We start from the raw sequence: 18,649 nt of genomic DNA on the forward strand, positions 1-18,649 counted from the left end.
TTTTTGGAGGGAAAACAGGTAGGACACTATTGGGGCAAGTGACAGAATACATTTGATCACAAAGAATACAATGGGTAGGAGGAGAAAGAGACAATTCCAATAACTGCGATGCAAGGTAATGGGGGACCTGAACCAGGCTAGGTCAAGGAAGACACTAAAAATTCTGCAGGACTTAACGTATGAGATGTGAGGAAGGAGCCAATAATTATTGAGTTTCTGAGCTTAGGAAACAAGGACAAAAATACCAATAGTCCTGATGGGCAATGTGGGAGAAGACCCAGTCTGGGGAAGAAGCATCATGATATGATGACTTTGAAGCGCAAGTAATACACACTCAAGATATCTGAGATGTCCAGCAAATAGCTACAAATGTAGGGCTGGAGGGAGAGGGTGTACTCTTCCAAAACACACACACACACACAAAGCACGTGTGCGTGCAGGAGGTGAAAGCATTAACATCTAAGAATGGCTCTCTAAGGATGATGGTAGAGAGAACAGAAACAACTAGGACTCTGTAACAGAACTATACTTCAAACAATCAAGGCATCTGCAAATCGCTCTATTTAAAACATGGGCATCGAAGATGCTACTTTATCTGAATCATCTTTCGATGAAAACTCAGCATATTTAAAGAAGGTCCTTGGCCTTCCCACCCTGACCTCATTTACCCGCTCTAAAAGGCCCAGTTCTATAATACTGCACTCATCTTTCTCATACTTTGCAACACTTTCTCCAAAGTTTTCAGTGTCTCACGAGATGGGACTAGAACCTGAATTCACAATAAAAGATCTGGCCATTGTACTTTATAAAGTATGCTAGAAAATCAGGTTCTAAGTAGCATATGAACCCACTAGTAGGTCAGCCAAGCAAAAATAACTGTTAAGGGCTTGCTCTGTGTTAAGCATTGTTCCTATTTTGAAAAATCCTACTTTATAAAAACAAACAGAACAACAGGAAAAAATTTCTGAATTGTGAGCAGCCCCAAACCAACAAACCTGAGCTCTTCTGTCACGGCTGCATCCATATGCCATGTCCCATAATATAATTAGTACTATGGCTTTAACTGAATAGTTTTACACTATTTATAGATCTCTCATTAAAGTAACAGGTGAGAGAAAAAGTCCATTTTGGGCTTATGTTGAAATTAAACTATGTTGTCATTCCAATTACAAATTGAGTGGAACTCTTGCTAATTCACTAGAAGAGACAAGAAGCCCCAATGTGAATTATTAAATAAATGCTACTTTATTCATTAGTTGGTTGACATGCATTTAATTATAACTTTTGATAACATCTAGCAAGTCATTCTGTAAAAATAATTAGGACAGAGATACACAGCTGTTTTAAGTCTTTCTGGAGAAAGGCAGTTTACTTTGTTGTGTGTTACCGGTAGGGGAAGCCTTTAGGTGATTTATTATGTTTTATGTTCTAGCACAAAAGAAAATAGTTGTTTCTGTTGAAACACGCACAAGATGACATTTCACAGTTCTGTATCTTAAGATCCGAAGAGCCACCTAACTGTTATAATCACTTCTGAAAAACCTATAATAAAAATATATTACCCCATATGCATAAATGAATGTGAATTTACCTGTTTTGACGCCCTCTTGTATAAGACACACCAATGACAGGAACGTTGGAGTCTAATTTACTCAATCAAATTTTCTTGGGTCCTTTCTGCCCACTACAGAAATGCAGTTCAGTTCACTTGCATAAGCAGCTGAAACCTGATAATGAATGCCCTGGGGCAAAGCTAAGCCGGAAATGACGCTGCGATTACCTAAAGAGCCCCAAACACCAAACACGGTACTAAACATGTAACAACTTATCTCACCCTTACGGCCCTCTTGTCAGGGAGGTGCCATCCCTGGTTTACAGATGAGCCAACTGAAGCTCACAAAGTTAAGAAACTGTCTTCTAGTTGTCAACTGGCAGAGTAAAAACTCAAATTTTGATCTGTCACACTCTGGAACTCACTGTCGACCACACTGTGCTCTCTCTGGGATTCCTAACGTCATCTGCCAATTGCACGAGATGTGGCTCTATCACTCCCAGAACGAAAATTTGCAACCATCCTCAAACCCATCAATCTTTCCAAAAGGATCTCAACAATTTTATAATGCTAAGAATCAAGACTAGGGGAAGGACGGGAGTCCAGCTCAAGGCTCAGAAGTGCCTCCTGAATCAGACCAGCTCTAACTCGACAGTGGTTCAGTTGGCCCAAAGCTAAACCAAGACTGTCATTCTTCTTTATAGGCACCTAACACTCCTTCACCTCTCTTCACCCCTTGTGGCCCCTGGGCAGTAGCTGAGATGAGAGGCACCAGCTCCACTGCTCTAGTGGTTATACCAGAGCTCTGGTGCAACAGCTAGTTAACCAAGTGGTAACTAGGCAGTACCCGAACATGGGATAATACCTTTTCCCTAAGGAAAGCTCTCTATCCCCACAGGTTCATATGGAATTCATAGGTATTTGAGTTATTTGATTAATCCTATGACCTTGTTATTTAGTCACTGACTGAAAGAGACCAAACTTTCACCTTCAAATACATCAGAGGTTCTTGGTCAACAAGACTTGTAAGTTAGTCAACAACTATTTGCAGAACACACACAAGTACACAGAATTTTATGGTAACGGATATTTATACCTTCAATTCTCAGGGAACTTAATGTCTAATTTGCCTTGCCTCCCTTATTAATCAGTCAAATATTTACGGAGCAACTTGGCTATGGAGCCAGCATTGTGTTTGATGCAACAGGGAAGTTTAGCATAGATCTGTACAGAAGTAGGTTACCCAAGAAGTTACACATAGGAAATAACACGGTGACAACTAAGCGCCTGAGTGTATAGCAGTGAATAAATAAGCAGTGGAAGATCAGAGAAGAAGGAGCCTGGCTGGCTCACCTGCATGCTCTCTCGCACACGCATGCACTCTCTCTCCCTCTCACTGATTTAAAAAGTATGTACTGTGAGCACCAACTATGAACCAGGTACCACTCCAGACAGCGGAGCTACTTCTATAACTGAACAGCGAAGAGTTCTGTTCTGCTCTCGTGGAACTTACATTCAAGCAGGGAGAGGCCGATCACGGCTACAGCCAAGTACAAAAAAGGCAGGCAGTAGAAAAGAACAACAATGGGGAGAGGAAGGGAGAGAAGGATGCTCTTTTAGATAGGGCTGGCAGGGAAGAATGCTCGCAAAAGTGACATTTTAGCAGACACTTTTGAAGTGAGACAGCAAGCCACAGAAAAAGTACTGCAGGAAGGGCCAGTAAGAGCAAATGCCCTGAGGCAGCATCTGGGGGAAGGGACTTCGAGGCTACTGAGGGTCAAGTGTGGGGAGCAGAGGGCGGGGAGGAAGCACCAGCCTGGAGAAGCAGCGTGGGTACAGCATGTGTGGTGACAGACAGGATGCCAGCAGAAAGAGCCAAGAGCATAAATATACACATGTGACTAATAAGGCAGAGAGGGTCTGCGGGATGCTTCCCAAAGGGAGGAGAGAGGAAGCTGGGATTTTAAGGGAAGAGTGGGTTATTTTGTAGTCAAGGCTTTTTATCTGGGAAGATGAAGCCAGAGAGCAGAGAGAACCATGCATAAGTAGTAATAAAAAGGTGCACTGGACTGAAATGAAGGATGTGGAATGAGATATGGTGAGAGATTAGAATGTACAAGAAGTGGCTGGAAAAACTGGTGTGTGCATCTTGCCTTCATAACTCAAGGGGACTGTGAATGCGGACGCTCCAGATATCCAGCTCACCGGACAAGAAGCCAAATGAGCAAAGCCACCTTTTCCACAAACACAATTGAGCATAAGACCACACTTCTTTCTTTTCACAGCCTTTGAAGTTTGGCACGTCTTTTCCCAACACGCTCAAATTCTGAGCATCCAGGTTTGAACATAAGACGGTTTTTTTCAAGGCAACAAAAGAATTCAGTAACAGACGTAGAGAAGACCTGACTGCTGGAGATGCCTCAGTAATTTGCATTTCCACATTAGAAGCTCAAGATTTTAAATTGAAAATACAAAACTCCACCTCATTACTTCTTTCCTTGTGCGAAGAGAAAATGGAAATTCTTTGCAACGGAGGAAAAAAAAAAAAAGTTGAGCTCCAGGAATTCCTCCCCCACCCCCCCGCCCCCCGCCGCCGCCTAGCAGTGCACAGCGGAAAGGGCCGGCAACGGCCCAGGGTCTGGCACGTGGCGGTGAGCATGAGGCTCAGAGGTACTCACGGTTTTCCTCCCGGAATGCCTGTCAGGTTTGGAGGTATGGCTGGCACGCGCATGTGATGGTGTGGATCAAATCCAACCTACAATTTTCCCAAGCAAAACAACAAAAACAGAGGAAGTTACATTAACTCATCTCAGCCTATTCAATACCTCTCTAGGTCTTGGGAGAACACAGACTTTAAATACGATCTTAGAGATATACAGACAGATGTATCTACTGATGAAAAGACAGGAGGATGTTTATGATTTTCGGGGTAATATACACGAAAAAAAATTATTTGTATAATTTTTGAAGCTTATAATGGAAACACAGGGTTCACTACATTCATGATCGTTCGCTCTGCTCTTGTAGGTTTAAAATTAAAAGTAAACCTAAAATAACAAGGACATTTCCTCTCCTTAGAAAAGTAAATGGATCTCACTGTACAACTGTGTGTAGTTTAATTTACGGATAGGACAGGTCCCTCTACAAATACCTCAAATTACATATACTACATTCAAAAATACGTCTGGCGATCCTGTGAGCCACGGGATGGGCTGGTTTCTCGAAGGCCCACAAACGTACCACCGGCGATCTCCCGTAGGCGGCGGCTGCGGCGGCAGCGGCAGCGGCCGCGCTCATCTGCGGAGAGATGTTGTGTAGTCCGGCGTAGGCAGCGCCAGGACTGGTCAGCTCCCCGTTCATACCGGCGTGGGGCACGATCCCGAACGGGGTTGGATATGGACAAGGGACTGCCATTGGGGTCCTGAGGCTTGAGGCTACAGACCAAAATGAAAGGAGAGAATAGAAAAACCAAGAACACGGGAAACAATAAGGAAGTTAACATTAACTTACACCTTAAAGAAAAATAGGGTCTGGGGCTCAAATTCGCATAATGTAATATTCTCAAAAATCATCAAGGCACTTGGTTCAGGTTAAATAAGTAACTCTAACAGCTTTTCATGGCTGGTTATTACTACTCTTACGGTAATGCACTGTTTAAATTGCTTTAATGTCTTCAAAACCATGAAGCATAAAAACACAGAAAATCCTTCTTACTAACCCAAGGGGTCGACTCCTGGTGGTTTTCCAGGCACAGGCCTCAATCCAGGAGTGGAGTTACTGCCTGGAGTAGGTGCATCGGTTCGTGGAGTAGGGGTATTGGACTTTGAAACAGGAGTAGTAGATTTTTCATTCTAACAAGAGATGGAAGAGAATAGAGTGGCAATCAGAACACAGTTTTAATGATGATGTTAAACGTTTAAAAAGGCAGGTCAAAAGGAAAAGAGAAAGAAATGGAAAAAGTTCTTCAGGTTGGGCCTTTATTTTCCTAATTAAAAAGGACAAACCAACAAACAGAAAGAGTTCCCCGAGACCACAAAACCAACATTCAGGAGGATATGAACTGACGCAGAATTTAGGGTAGAGTAAATGATTTCCAGGAAACTGGGTCTGAGTCAGACAGAGGCTGACAAATCATGACATCCTGTGACCAAACACTTGCTGGTTGCTTTGATTTAAGGCTGCTTGAGCTGGGTTCCTGGTGGACTGTTCATGTCACAAGAGGTTTCCCGGTTAACGGGTCCCCTTAGAACAGATCCATGCCCTGATCAGCACAGAGGAGTTGCCAATACAAGAAGGCCAGAAAGCCAAGAGAGAACAACAGAAAAAAACTTAATGTAGCCCCGTGCCAGACACATCCTCCTAATATGCAGACCAACTGAGGAACTTTCTTTCCTTCAGCTGTGAATTCAGAAGGTTATTTGAAAACTGAGTCTTTTTTTTTTTTAAATGTTATGTTACAAGGAAATAACTGGTGAGGAAAAAGGAAGACATATACACAAAAATGCAATTAACTACAGAGCCAGAGAAGAAGGGGGTATGGGGAGATTATCCTGACTCATAAGCAGTTTCATTTTTGCATTTGTGATTTGTGGTGTGAGTCAAGGTAGACTTTTGTAAATGACAGATTATTTCTTAGATAGGAAGGGAAAATTATTGCAGTCATATATAGCTTGGTAATTCAAACAAAGCTAGCAACAAAATCACATCCCAGCTGAAAACTAAATTTACCATAAACCATAGGTGACAAAACCATCTCTGTAAGCCCAATGTGTATTTCTTCATCTTTGCTGAGACACGTTTCAATCAATTTCCCCATATCCCTCCCCTATCCTTGCAAAAAGACTCATAAAACAAACATCTATCACCGGGAAGTCAGTAAACCCATTGTGTTCCCAAAGTACTTTTGTCAATTAAACTTGAATACTGAATGTATACATATATTTGGAAATAAGAGTCCTATAGAAAAATGTGAAAAATACCAAATTTAAAAATAATCAAAGCCAATCATCTTGAAACAGGCAAGGCTAATAAGAAAGATGATGAACAGCTTACAAGGCTAAGTTCTTTGGATTTGGAGGAAGGAGTGCTGCTGGAGGACGCAATAGAGGCTGGACTGATGGGGGCATCTTTCTTGAGCAGGCGTGTCTTGTCCAGGCCATTCTCTCTCGGGGAGTGTGCTGGGCTCCCTCGAGGGGAAGATGGATCCTATGAAGGAACATCAAGGGCATTAATGCAGACAGCACATTCACGATGCTAGCTGGAGTACCTGAGTGTGGATGTTTCTAGTGGAAAGCATGGAGCAAAATGTTCTGTAATCGATAATAAAAGACGTACCACAATTGCTGAAGAAAATATTTGGTACTGAAGTCAAAGAAAATACAATATTTATAGCACAGTTGACCCTTGAACGACATGAGCTGGATCTGCGCAGGTATACTTATATGCAGATTTTTTTCAGTAAATGCACTATAGTACTATAAACTGTATTTTCTCTTCCTTATGGTCTTCTTAATAACATTCCTCTAGCTGTCTTTATCATAAGAATAGAGTATGTAACACACAAAATATGTGTTCATTGACTGTTTATGTTATTGTAAGCTATTAATAGTTAAGTTTTGAGGGAGCTGAAAGTTATACGGGGGGGGCAGCATAACGTGCAGAATTGCTGAATCACTCTTTTGTACACCTGAAACTAATGTAACATTGTGTGTCAACAACTACACTTAAATTTTTAAAAAAAGGTGTGTGTGTGGTGGGGAGTTACATGCGTATATTCAACTTCATGGGAGGTTGGTGCCCCTGAAACACTGCTCCCCCATCTGCATTATTCAAGGGTCAGCTGTTACTTACTCAAAACAAAAATCAAAACCCTACATATCTACAGGTCACTTGTCAGTGAGATCTGCAGGCTGACCACATATGTCTGGTGTGCATTTATGGTGATAGCAAAAACATACTTGTACTTTTATAGAAAAGAATAGCAATAAAAAAAAAGGATCACTAATACATAAAATCAGTAATACAGAAATTTTTCAGGTAAATAAAAAGTGGGTCCTTTTGGAAACAAAGCACACATTTTGAACACTAACTGTCTGGACACTAGTCATTGTTACAGTGGGTAAGAGCAGGAAGCTGAATGAGCCAGAAAACATACCTCATTAGAAACGTCAACCACCAAGTTGTCGTCACTCTTCTCGCCATCGCTGTCCTGCATTGACAAGTGACAAGCATTACCTCCTCCCCCAGCACAAACGCACAAAGGCCAGATTTACCCTGGATAAGTTCAGACTAATTCCTCTTATCTTATAAAAACAAACTGCACCCAATAGTGCTAAACACTTTACAATGTACTATGTTCTTTAATCCTCATAATGATGTTACAAGGTAGGTAATATGATGATTCCACTTTACCCTGTAAAAAACCGAAGCTTATGCCTTGCTTGTTACTCCAGAGCATCTGGTGGAAGCTGGCATGTCCAGGCTAAATCCAGCCTACTGTTGGGTGTGATTTGTTCGCTCAGTTTAAAAAACTGGGTTAAGTAATCACCATTTTAAAATTGGGAGGTGTCACACAAAAATCCAAGCTTTCTGCTTTTTTTGAGGCCTTGTAGTCCTGCAGGGCATCACCACAGGAAGCAGAGCGGGGGCTGTCTGCATCCACCCCGGTCCCATCCAGCTTGCTCCCTTCACTATGTGACCTGAAGGGTTAGTCCCTGAAGGAAAATGAACTTCAACCCATGCTAGGGACACATCTGAATACCTCTGCAAGTTATACTCCACAAAATTCGCTTTATTCCTCAGCACAAATTCATTTTAGACATTTTAACAGGTTTTCTATGATTTTACATTTTTCCTTAACATTTTGAGTTGACCACAGAAAATTCAACCACCTTGAAACACACAGAGGGAAGCAAATACATCTCTAGAAAGGATATTATGGGACACCCACAACATCTTCTATTAGCTGCCAGATAAAGCATTCTGTTCCGACTCGCATACACACACGCACTGACCTGCACCACAGAGGACTTCAGCTAGCCAACTGAGACACAGCTCTAAACGCAACCACTATTTTTTTCTCCTAGTGGATGTTTTTTCCTCCTATGTTCTCATTTTGGTTCGTAATAGTCAAAGGGTAAAATGGCTGCTGATAAAAAGAGTAAACTGGCTTCCCCCAAAGCAAAGGTGGATGAACCTACATAACGAGCTGCAATTTCCTTTTCTTCAGTTTTCTGCTTTTTGCTATCGGAGGAGTAGTCTGTGGAGTTTCTGTGCTTCTCGGCACCTCGGAAACTGGCTGACGGGGATACCGAAGAGCTCTGGAATTAGGAAAGAAAGCAGGGTTGAGAAATGACCACCCACTTAACCGTGCGTTTTTCAGGCTTCGCGTCCTTTCTGTTCGTTAGTGCACACCTGCAAAACTGTTAGGAGGAGACAGGAGAGAAAGGAGGAGGTGAAAGGAAGAGGGCAACAGAGGTGGAGACAGAAAACCAGGAAAAGGGAATGAGGGGAAAAAAGGAACAAACAGGAAAGAAGAAACAGAGACAGGACCAGAGAGGGAGCCAAGGAATAAAAAAGGAGGCAAGGAATAGCAAATTCAGAAGACAGAATGGGTCTGGTCCCAAAGAGATGTAGATTACACTGGTGAAGCAGCTTCAAAGAGGTGAGGAAGGAAGCAGAGAGGAGAGAAAATGGAAGGGAGGAAAAGGCAAGCCCCACCCCCCTCCGGCCCCGAGTTTGCTGGCTGATGGGAAGGCAGTAACTTAAGCTTGTACAGAGACACTGAATATGTTAGAGTCCATCTTGAGAAAAACTAGTAATTCTTCAAAGAAAAAAGAAGACAGGTACTCTTTGGGAATTTAAGTAACCCCCAAATGGTGATCACGTGACACAAAGTTCCTATCTACGGAATTTGCTAAGTCCCTTGTTTTAAGGGCATGGAAGATTCAGAATGGCAAATAAAAATAAAAACCAAACACCTGCAAAAATTTACTTTATTCCTTTCTGACTCCTACAGTTTTCATGAGCCTGCTCCTTTTTATCTCTGGAAACCCTGGAACCCCCATTAGGACCAGGTAACTGGGAATGATAGTCCCTCCCTCTTGGGATCACAGTCGGGAGCAAGCCATACAGGCTCAGGCAATGTTCATCATCTCTGCTCTTCCAAAGTGCTCCCAACTGGAGGAGGCCTACACGCCGAAAATAAACACTCAAGCACAGAGAATGCGTCTGTCTGCCATTGAGGCCAGGGGGATTACTACTGGGCACATTGAGACAGTATGAGAGCTTAAAATCATTTATGAGGAAGTGAAGAAAGCGTCAATGAAAACTGGAAGCAACCTTATGAACTGGCTAGTAACTCAGTTCCAGACACAACAAACAGGAGCCAGCTCAACACTTAGGTGAGGTGTGAGAGAGGGAGCAGGGCTGACCTGTGGAGGGTGGGTCATAAAGGCCAGAAAAGCCAAGCCCCTCAGCAGGGCACCTGCGCAGGGCTCTGAGTGCTAAATTAACTCAGGCTGGGCAGTGGAAAGAACATTTGGAGATGAGAAAACAAGTTCTAGGAAGAACAAAGTATCACCACCAGAATATCTCTTTGCCTTGCATCTAAATCAATTCAGGAAACTGTTCCATAAAGCTCTTCCTCATTGATAACTTTATTCTTCTCATATAAAACTAACCCCTTGTATGTTTTTTTCCTTTATCTTAAGTCTGATGGTAATAATTCAACATTTATGAAGATACACAACATTTACAAGGGCTTTTAAATTAACTATGAGAGGCAGTGTGATGTCCAGAACTTTTGGCTCTATATCCCATTTCACTTCCACTGAACCTTAATGCCACATTTTCTTTTGTGACTAAACTTTTGAAGCCTGTTGTTAGAGGAAAATCAATGAGCTTTTTTCCCCATGCCGGGGTCAGTATCACACTACCAAGACATCACCCCCTGGTGGTCAGCTGCGGTGACGGCAACTCCACCACTAGCTCCAAAGGCAGGAAGGAGGGATAGGAGTTTGGTGTCAGGGGAAGATGGGAGGAAGGACAAGTGAGTGGGTTCCCAATGAGAGGGGTGGGTATCTCTAAACCCTTCCTTCCTGTATCATCCTCTCTCAGAGTCTTCAATGAATACTCTAGGTCGGAGGCACCAAACCCTGAAACTACCCTACTCATTCACCCTTAAGATTAATAGCAGAAAAGATGGCAGACGTCATTCAGTAAGGCCAAAGACCAAAGTAAAACATTAGAAGCCAAACAATTTTTTAAAAATTGGACAGCTTCTTCATGTATCTCTCTTGAGTTCCAATCCTCATTCCCAAGCCAATGCCGTGACCGGGGTTTTTTTTGTGACCATTACTCCATCGAAATCATGCTTGCAAATATCATCTGTGAGCCACGACCTACCATATTTGACATCAGAACCCCCTATCTAGTTCCCCCCTCCTCCGGTCTATTCTCCACATTTCTAGGGTTCATATCTCCCAAAGAGAGATTCTACCACTTCTCACTCTTCCTTAAAAGCCACCAACAGTTTCCCCACTGTCCTTAGGGGAGAAAGTCCAAATATTTCTGCACATGGCCGTTTCCAAAGCCCTTCCCTCTACGCCCTAACCTTAGAGCTCAGCACCATGAGCTTGTTGTGGTCCAGTGCTCTGTGCATTTTCACTGTATCTGTAGCCTTTTTTTCCTGGCTTATGAGAATGCCCATTTCCCCTCAGTATTTTTTTTGTTGAAATCCTTATTCTTAAGGACCAGCTCTAATGTCCCCTTTTAAAGCTCGCTCAGATGCTGTCAGGCAGAATTAATCACTCAATTCTTCTTTGTTCCCTTAACACTTTGTTCACCCCGTGAGTAGAGCACTCGCAATCAATATGTGGCTATTTGTTTACAAGGCCACTTCCCACTACAGGCTATGGGTTACCTGGGGTGGGGCCCCCAGCCCAGTGAGCAGCAGAGAACTGCCCAGAAATGTTTTTAAACATAAATGAGTAAACATCCCCTTTGCGCTCCTCAATCTTAACCTAAAATTCATACGATACATTCCCTTTCAGAAGACCACTAGGCTGAACAGTTTACACAAGAAACCATTCATTACAGTAAGACCCGAGTAGTGCCGCCCTTGGGAAGCGCCGCCCTTGGGAATTAGTGGCAGGACAGTCGTGTATCTTCCCCTCTACTCTTCTACCTACTTCCACATGCCTTCGTCCTACTCATTTGCTATTTTACAAAAGGAAGAAAAAATTGTATGTTTGTGATTAACAACAATCTGAGCCTTTTGATTCTGAGACACTACTCAAAGTTATCTCCACTTTGTCCAAAAGGGAAAACTGATTTTTAAACCATTATAAAATACTTTCTTAAAAATTAACACTAAATGGTAACACTTATTTATTTAGATCTTTATGCTTATTTATTGATACAAATGTACAAACAAGCTAGCTTCACTTTTCTTAACTGGCTGTTTCTGGCTCTGTGGGCAGTATTTTACTTGTGAAATTTTACTGCAGAACAGGGTCACATGTTGGAGTTTCCTGGTAGAATGATAAAGTAGTTAATTATCACTAGCATTTAAAGGTTAAGCTACACAATGGGCACCGGGGCAATCAGCAATGTTCTAATAACATAATTGCTCTGGAATCAAATTGGACTTGGCACAGACTCTCATCATGAATCTTACAAGTCCACCACTGAGCCACTGGAAGGCCACTTGGATTTTTGCTGAGCACGTGAACAGGAGGAATTAAGTAAATACTTTTAAAGACAAAGTCCGGTTCTACTAGAAAATATTTTTATTTCTCTATCATTATTTTAAAAGCTTACCTAGGTTAGATATTTCCCTAGCTTACTACACAGGAAACTTAACTGGAGCTGCATCATGACTGAATAAATCTACAAACCTAGTAACATTTTCTCATTACAGCTTGATCATGTGACTATATCGGCGAATTTGTTAAGAATGGAGGGCCATAACAATCAGAAAAATGAAGGGGGGGAAATCGGAGGGGGAGACGAACCATGAAAGACTATGGACTCTCAGAAACAAACTGAGGGCTCTAGAGGGGAGGGGGTGGGGATGGGTTAGCCTGGTGATGGGTATTAAAGAGGGCACGTATTGAATGGAGCACTGGGTGGTATACGCAAACAATGAATCATGGAACACTACATCAAAAACTAATGATGTAATATATTGTGATTAACATAACAAAAAAGCAGTGGCCAATCAAGACAAGGCAAAAGACCTTAAATGTGAATGTTTACTAGAAAGCTCTGTATTTCTAAAAATGAAACACATTATTGGGATAGTAAAAACAACAAAGTAGATGTTTAATGAAAGAAAAGAAGGGGGGCAAGCAAGGACAAACTAGGGGAAAAATACTAAAAATTTGTTAAGCCTTATTATATGGAAATCCCAATTGCTTTGAAAGCAAAAGATAAGCCTTAAAACAGTTACTCTTAACGTTACAAATCATATTTCATCTCAAAATGAGAAAATTCTGGATCCTGGTTTGAAACCCAACCAAGACTTTACTAAGGTTATTGACCAAGTCAGACTAAAAACGGAGACCTCCCACAATTGAAGTGGATGGCCCCACCCTTTCACCTTTACTCTTCTGCCACCTCAAGATCAAAGACGACCATGTATGACAAAGAGTTCTATAAAGTACACCCCCCCCCAAAAAAAACAAGAGGTAGTGTTGTTACAATTAGCTAGTTTTAATAACAGGTAGCACAGATTTTACTAGCAGGCAATAGCATCTGTCTGGAGTCAGACTGCCTGTCTGGATTTGAGTCTAGAGTTTTCCACTTAATAGCTGTGTAGCCTTGGGGATATTGCTCAGTCTCAATCTCTGTAGTCTGGGACAAGAACACCCCGCCCACTCCCTCCCTGGGCTGCTTTGAGGACTAGGTGAAAGAATCTCCATAAAGTAATACAAGGCACAGTCCCAGACAGATAACCGAGCCCCTCTGCAACAGCAACTCGGCACTGGGGCTGCACTGCATGCTATTTACTACAGAGCTAGGGTGGCTCTTCTATTTTAAGCCTCACATAAGGACTATTCTCGGCTTCTGTGTAGCACTACCCCTCAGCACAGATATACAGATGGTCCATAATGATGGGGTTTCAATAGGCTGCTATTAACCAAAACACATCTCCTTTAAACACAATAAGGTTTTGGTTCAATACTGAAGGCAGGACTATAAATACCACCTCCATATCGAACTTTCTAATTTGATTTCAAATGCACATCAAGCTAATTCTGCTTGCCATCCGTGTAAGTTCGTATGTCCCTATTCACTTACAAGATTCCAACCAGAAGGAATGGTTGGACGACCATGATCAAAAACTCTAAAACTCACTTGTTATGGTTTGTCTGTTCATCAGCTACAGCCTTCCAACACCCCATCTACTTGGTACCAAAGGGTAAATCCATTTTCAAACAGATAAAGGGGATAATAACAGGGCAAGAGATAACCACAAAAATCTGGCTAGGGTTTTGCCCTCCCCTTACAATTGTTGTCCAGGCCTACTTTACTCAAAACCAGCCCAGTTTAGAAGATAAACTTTACTGCTAATCGAACTGTAGTTCATTCAGTACAGGAATTAGTTTGGGTCAGGGACAATTCAGAAGGAGTTGGTTAATGGCAGCAGGGGGGAGGGCAGGACGGAGAAGGCAGGCTCAAGAGGCCTGTTGACCCTTCACTGATGCCATAACTGAAGTCCTCAAGCATCATTTCCTCTGTAACAACAACAACAACAACAACAAAACAGATGACTAAAACAGAAAGGAATATTGTTGACTCTCTTGAATTCAGAAAGGCCAACATATTACCTGAGATCAGCAGAGACTCGGCCCACTCCCCCTCCTAAGCAGAAGGGCCTTCATTAGGAGGAGCCCTACAATCATGAGCCACCCTGGGTCACTATGTTCACTAGTCCTTTCTAGTGATAGTCATAGTGACCCAATGCTCCTAAGCATTTCAGAGTTATGAAAAACTTTCAACAAGTTCTGAAGTAAAAGTAATACCCTCAATAAACCTACATATACCAAACATAGTACCATACCCCAGTGCATTTCTGACTGAGGTTTCATTGTACAGTAGTATACAAAATGTTTGTATTTCTATTCATACAGTTCTTTATAACTAATAAAACATTTTAGTATTTACTATCCCACCTATTAAAAAAACAACCAGCAGAGATGGAGAAAATAATCCTCAGTTGGGAAAAATTAAAAAATAAAAATTATTTGGCTAAAATATACACATCTTACATACTGACTCATAACATGCAAATTTATGTAAATTAGCTTAAAATTTATAGCATGCTCATGGTGAAAAACCTGAATATGGTAGCGCTCTAAGCCAGTCACTGGTGTCCGTTTACTGCTCATTTCAGTAAGACTTTTTTTTTTAATTTATTCATTCGAGACACCAGAGATACAGAGAGAGAGAGAGAATATGAGCAGGGGGAGCAGCAGAGGGAAGGGGAGAAGCAGGCTTCCCGCTGAGCAGCGAGCCCAATGCGGGGCTCGATCCCAGGACCCTGGGATCATGACCTGAGCTAAATAGGCAGACGCTTAACCATCTGAGCCACCCAGGTGCCCCTCAGTAAGACTTTTTTTTAAAAATAACCTGCTTGATTAAGGAAGTCATTAAAAACACAATCTGTATATAACCCTCACAGAACTTGCTTTTTCCAAATTAACATAAATCAAAATTCACCTTCAAAAATGACCGGGACTTTCTGAAGACCTGCCCTTGGTAAAATATAATCTCTGTATAAAGTAATGAATAAAATGAGTAAAATATAATCTCTGTATAAAATATAATCTCTGTATAAAAAAGTAATGAATCTGTTCTTAATAAGTGTTTCACCTTCTACAACATGTCATAAACAATGCGTTCTTTAAAAATGTTCTATTGTTGTCTTTGTCTTTCTACTTCTCTCCTGATACTTGGGGCAGAATAAATTTCTCTGGCAGATAATCAAAACAAGAGGAACTGACAGAGGAATGATTAAGATGAAAGGCAGTGTCCACAATGGTTATGGTATGGGCATGAGGGTCAGACAGCCCTGGGTTCCAAACTAGACTGTACCACCAGCTGTGTGACCTTGGACAAGTTAATGAACTTCTCTAAGCTTCCAGTTCCCCAGTGGGCAAAACGAGGCTCACCGGAGTACCTGCTTAGAAGACTGCCGCCAAGATGAAGGAGAGCGCATGTTGGGAACACAGTAGCTAGCCTCAGGAAGAGCTACAACTCCTATGCTAATGTGAAACCACCACACAATCTCAGTCTACTTATGGGCTCTTTGAACAAGTAGTCACTGAACACCCGCTAAAGTACAGAAATACAAAGATGAATGAAATCTACACCCTTGCCCTCCAGAAGGCTCCCTGAGTTCAAAATACTTAGAATACAAAAGTCCTACGTATTTTTTGCTTCATGCAGTAAAATATATAGCACTTCAATATTTAGTCATTCATGTTTTGTTTCCATGGCTTCAGCATTATGTATTACTTGGTCAGGATAAAATGCTGTAATAATAAAGGTATCAATAAAATTGATTTTAAATTAGAACATTATCTTAATGTCCTCCTGGGGTTTCTTGACTGTTATTTCCTCTTCCTGGAATAAAGCTGTTGGCTCCACCCCAGAAATTTCATTAAATACAGTTACTTTAGCTGGTGAGCTGAGTTGCTGGAACATGATGCTTTGACACCAAAGATACAGGTCTGATCCTTGTGTGGGCAGCTTAGCTTCCCGCTCTTGATAGCCAACTGTCTGCTCTTGGTCTGAACGGCAGGTCACATGAGCACGCAAACTGGGAGAACGAGAAGGGACAAGTACATCCCCTTACCACTGATGGAGAAGTGAGCCCACAGATAGTGCATAAAAGTCCCATCTTTTAATCCAGCTAATCATCCCAAAGCCACCGCAGAACTCTTCAATCCAATGGGCCTCTTCAAAGTTCACAAGACCTAATGTTCCTACATGCATTTGTTCTCCACCAAGAATTCCCTTCCCTCATTAACAGAGACTCTATAAATCTTGTATGCACTTTGTAAAATACAGTCACATGCACCTGCCACGTCCTCCTGGGAATTTTTTTTTTTTTGTACAGCAGCCATAAAATATATCTGAGGTCACTCATTCACCTACCGCTTTATAATCAATGTTACTAAGTCTCACTGACAAATACGACGTAGTACATGAGGTTGACTGCCCTAAAACAAAAAGGGGGGACTGGCAAAAATTACCTTCCTTAATTTTCTGGGAAGGTGAATTGACTTTAGACCTATACTTGCACTGTGTTCTGTTCTTGAATCAAAATATCAACGTACTTCTAACAGCTGCTTTGAAAGAAGCTGAAGTAGAATAGCCGCTCAGAGAAAATAAGTGACTCAGCTTGAGGACTTGGCAAGCTCTATCTTAATGGACCAGAATCCTCATTTTAGTAACTATTAAAATTTATCAGAAAAGAAAGTCTTTTCATGTTGCTATTTTTTCCAGTAAACTGTTTTAATCTATTTGAAAGGCTAAACATTTTCTTCTTCCAAAGAGTGTTAACTCCACAGAGTCTCATATATATTCTTATGTATTATGTATGCAAATATACTCTACAATATCGAAGGTAATTCAGCAGGAACACAGAAAGGCAACAACAGTATATCAATTTAAAGGGAGGCTTGCCTAACAGTTTTGAGAGGGCTAGTAAGAAACCTCAAGTCTTCTTCATACCCCCTCAATACGGCAAAAAACAGCTGGGACAATTTGGTCTTAAGGTTCTTCATTAAAACACTAAAGTTTGTGCTCTAGAACACAACTAACAAACAGAAATATAACACAAGCCATGTACATATTTTAAATTTTCCTAGTAGCTAGATTTTAAAAATTTGAAAACAGTAAAATTAATTTTAGTCATATATTTATTTATTTAAGCCACTGTATCTAAAAATACATCAGCATAAAATCAATATCAAAATTATGACACAATTTACATGATTTTTTTTTTTTTTTTTAGTACTAGGTCTTTAAAATCTGGCCTGTATTTCACATTTGCAGCACATATTGACTTGGCCTGGCCACATTTCCAGGGCTTGATAGCCACATGTGGCTTGTGGCGACTATACTGGATGACACAGGCCTCAAAGATCTTAAAGGCACAACAGGAATCACGCCCCTTACTACAAGCATCTGGCAATTTATAGAAGCACAGGCCGGACCTGCCTACTGCCTAGTTTCTCCAATCTGAGTTCAAAGTCTCTTTGTCAGAATGCTGGACACCCCATACTCTCTTTCATCTCTCGGTGTGGGCTTCTGCCAAGAACTCTTCCCCAGCCTCTGAGTGGCTAGCATTTTCCACCTTTTATGTCTCAGCTTAAATGCCACTTTCTGAGAGAGGGCTTGTCGGTGACATTATCCAAGGAGATCTCTCCTGGAAATCTCTACCATAATCCCTTATTTACTTCCTTCCTAACATTTGTATCATGGCCATTATTTTGAATATTTTCTTGTCTCTTCTACTTGACTGTAAGTTTCACAAAGGCAGAGACCCTCCACTTGGTTTGGTGCCTCAATTAACAGCTCCTGAACAAATGAGTGAATACAAAACTTGATCTGCTCACGCAGTTGTGCATCCCTAAAGGCCATAAGCTCCCGCACCTTATTTTTTGTATTCTCAGCACTCAGTATTAATGATTGCCATCAGAAGAATAGCTGCGTGGGGGTGGGGTGGGGGGTGATGCAGATGTGTGCAGGCACACCAAAGGAAGGAGGCAGCCTTCAAAAGTCAAAAATGGTAATTGTGAAAGTGATACAGTGACAAGACGATTTTTCAGGACTATGCTGAAGAGACACCAAGAGAAAGCAGTGGAAAAATTAAAACTGGAACAAAGGTCAGAAAGATGCCAGGTGGAAGAGAAGGTCAAAGGTGGCACCCTTTCCCTGTTTGTTTCCCACCAGCAAGGGCACAGGCCCCCTCCCCCAAGGTCAGCACCAGGATCTGACCTCTGGGTGGACACACAAGAAATATCTCTTGTTGCATAAACATATCAAGGCCACCAATTTTTCTTATTCTAAAAAAGATAAATC

General features: G+C 41.6%; 1 protein-coding gene across 9 annotated transcripts in view; it reads right to left on the bottom strand.

The window, feature by feature from the left end:
- TLE4 (TLE family member 4, transcriptional corepressor) overlaps positions 1 to 18,649 on the bottom strand; it is a 142,104-nt gene that overhangs the window by 13,144 nt on the left and 110,311 nt on the right. For all 9 annotated transcript variants that reach the window (XM_025891703.2, XM_025891702.2, XM_025891705.2 and 6 more), the window contains 6 exons: positions 8,752 to 8,871; positions 7,707 to 7,760; positions 6,605 to 6,757; positions 5,271 to 5,403; positions 4,793 to 4,986; positions 4,231 to 4,307 (listed from right to left, as the gene is read on the bottom strand). In XM_025891703.2, the coding sequence (XP_025747488.1) occupies positions 4,231 to 4,307; positions 4,793 to 4,986; positions 5,271 to 5,403; positions 6,605 to 6,757; positions 7,707 to 7,760; positions 8,752 to 8,871 (731 nt within the window). The remainder of the gene's footprint in view (positions 1 to 4,230; positions 4,308 to 4,792; positions 4,987 to 5,270; positions 5,404 to 6,604; positions 6,758 to 7,706; positions 7,761 to 8,751; positions 8,872 to 18,649) is intronic.

The sequence above is a fragment of the Callorhinus ursinus genome, unplaced genomic scaffold (assembly GCF_003265705.2).
Source record: "Callorhinus ursinus isolate GAN/ISIS: 27379988/994484 unplaced genomic scaffold, GSC_fseal_2.0 scaffold28, whole genome shotgun sequence".
NCBI lineage: Eukaryota > Metazoa > Chordata > Mammalia > Carnivora > Otariidae > Callorhinus > Callorhinus ursinus.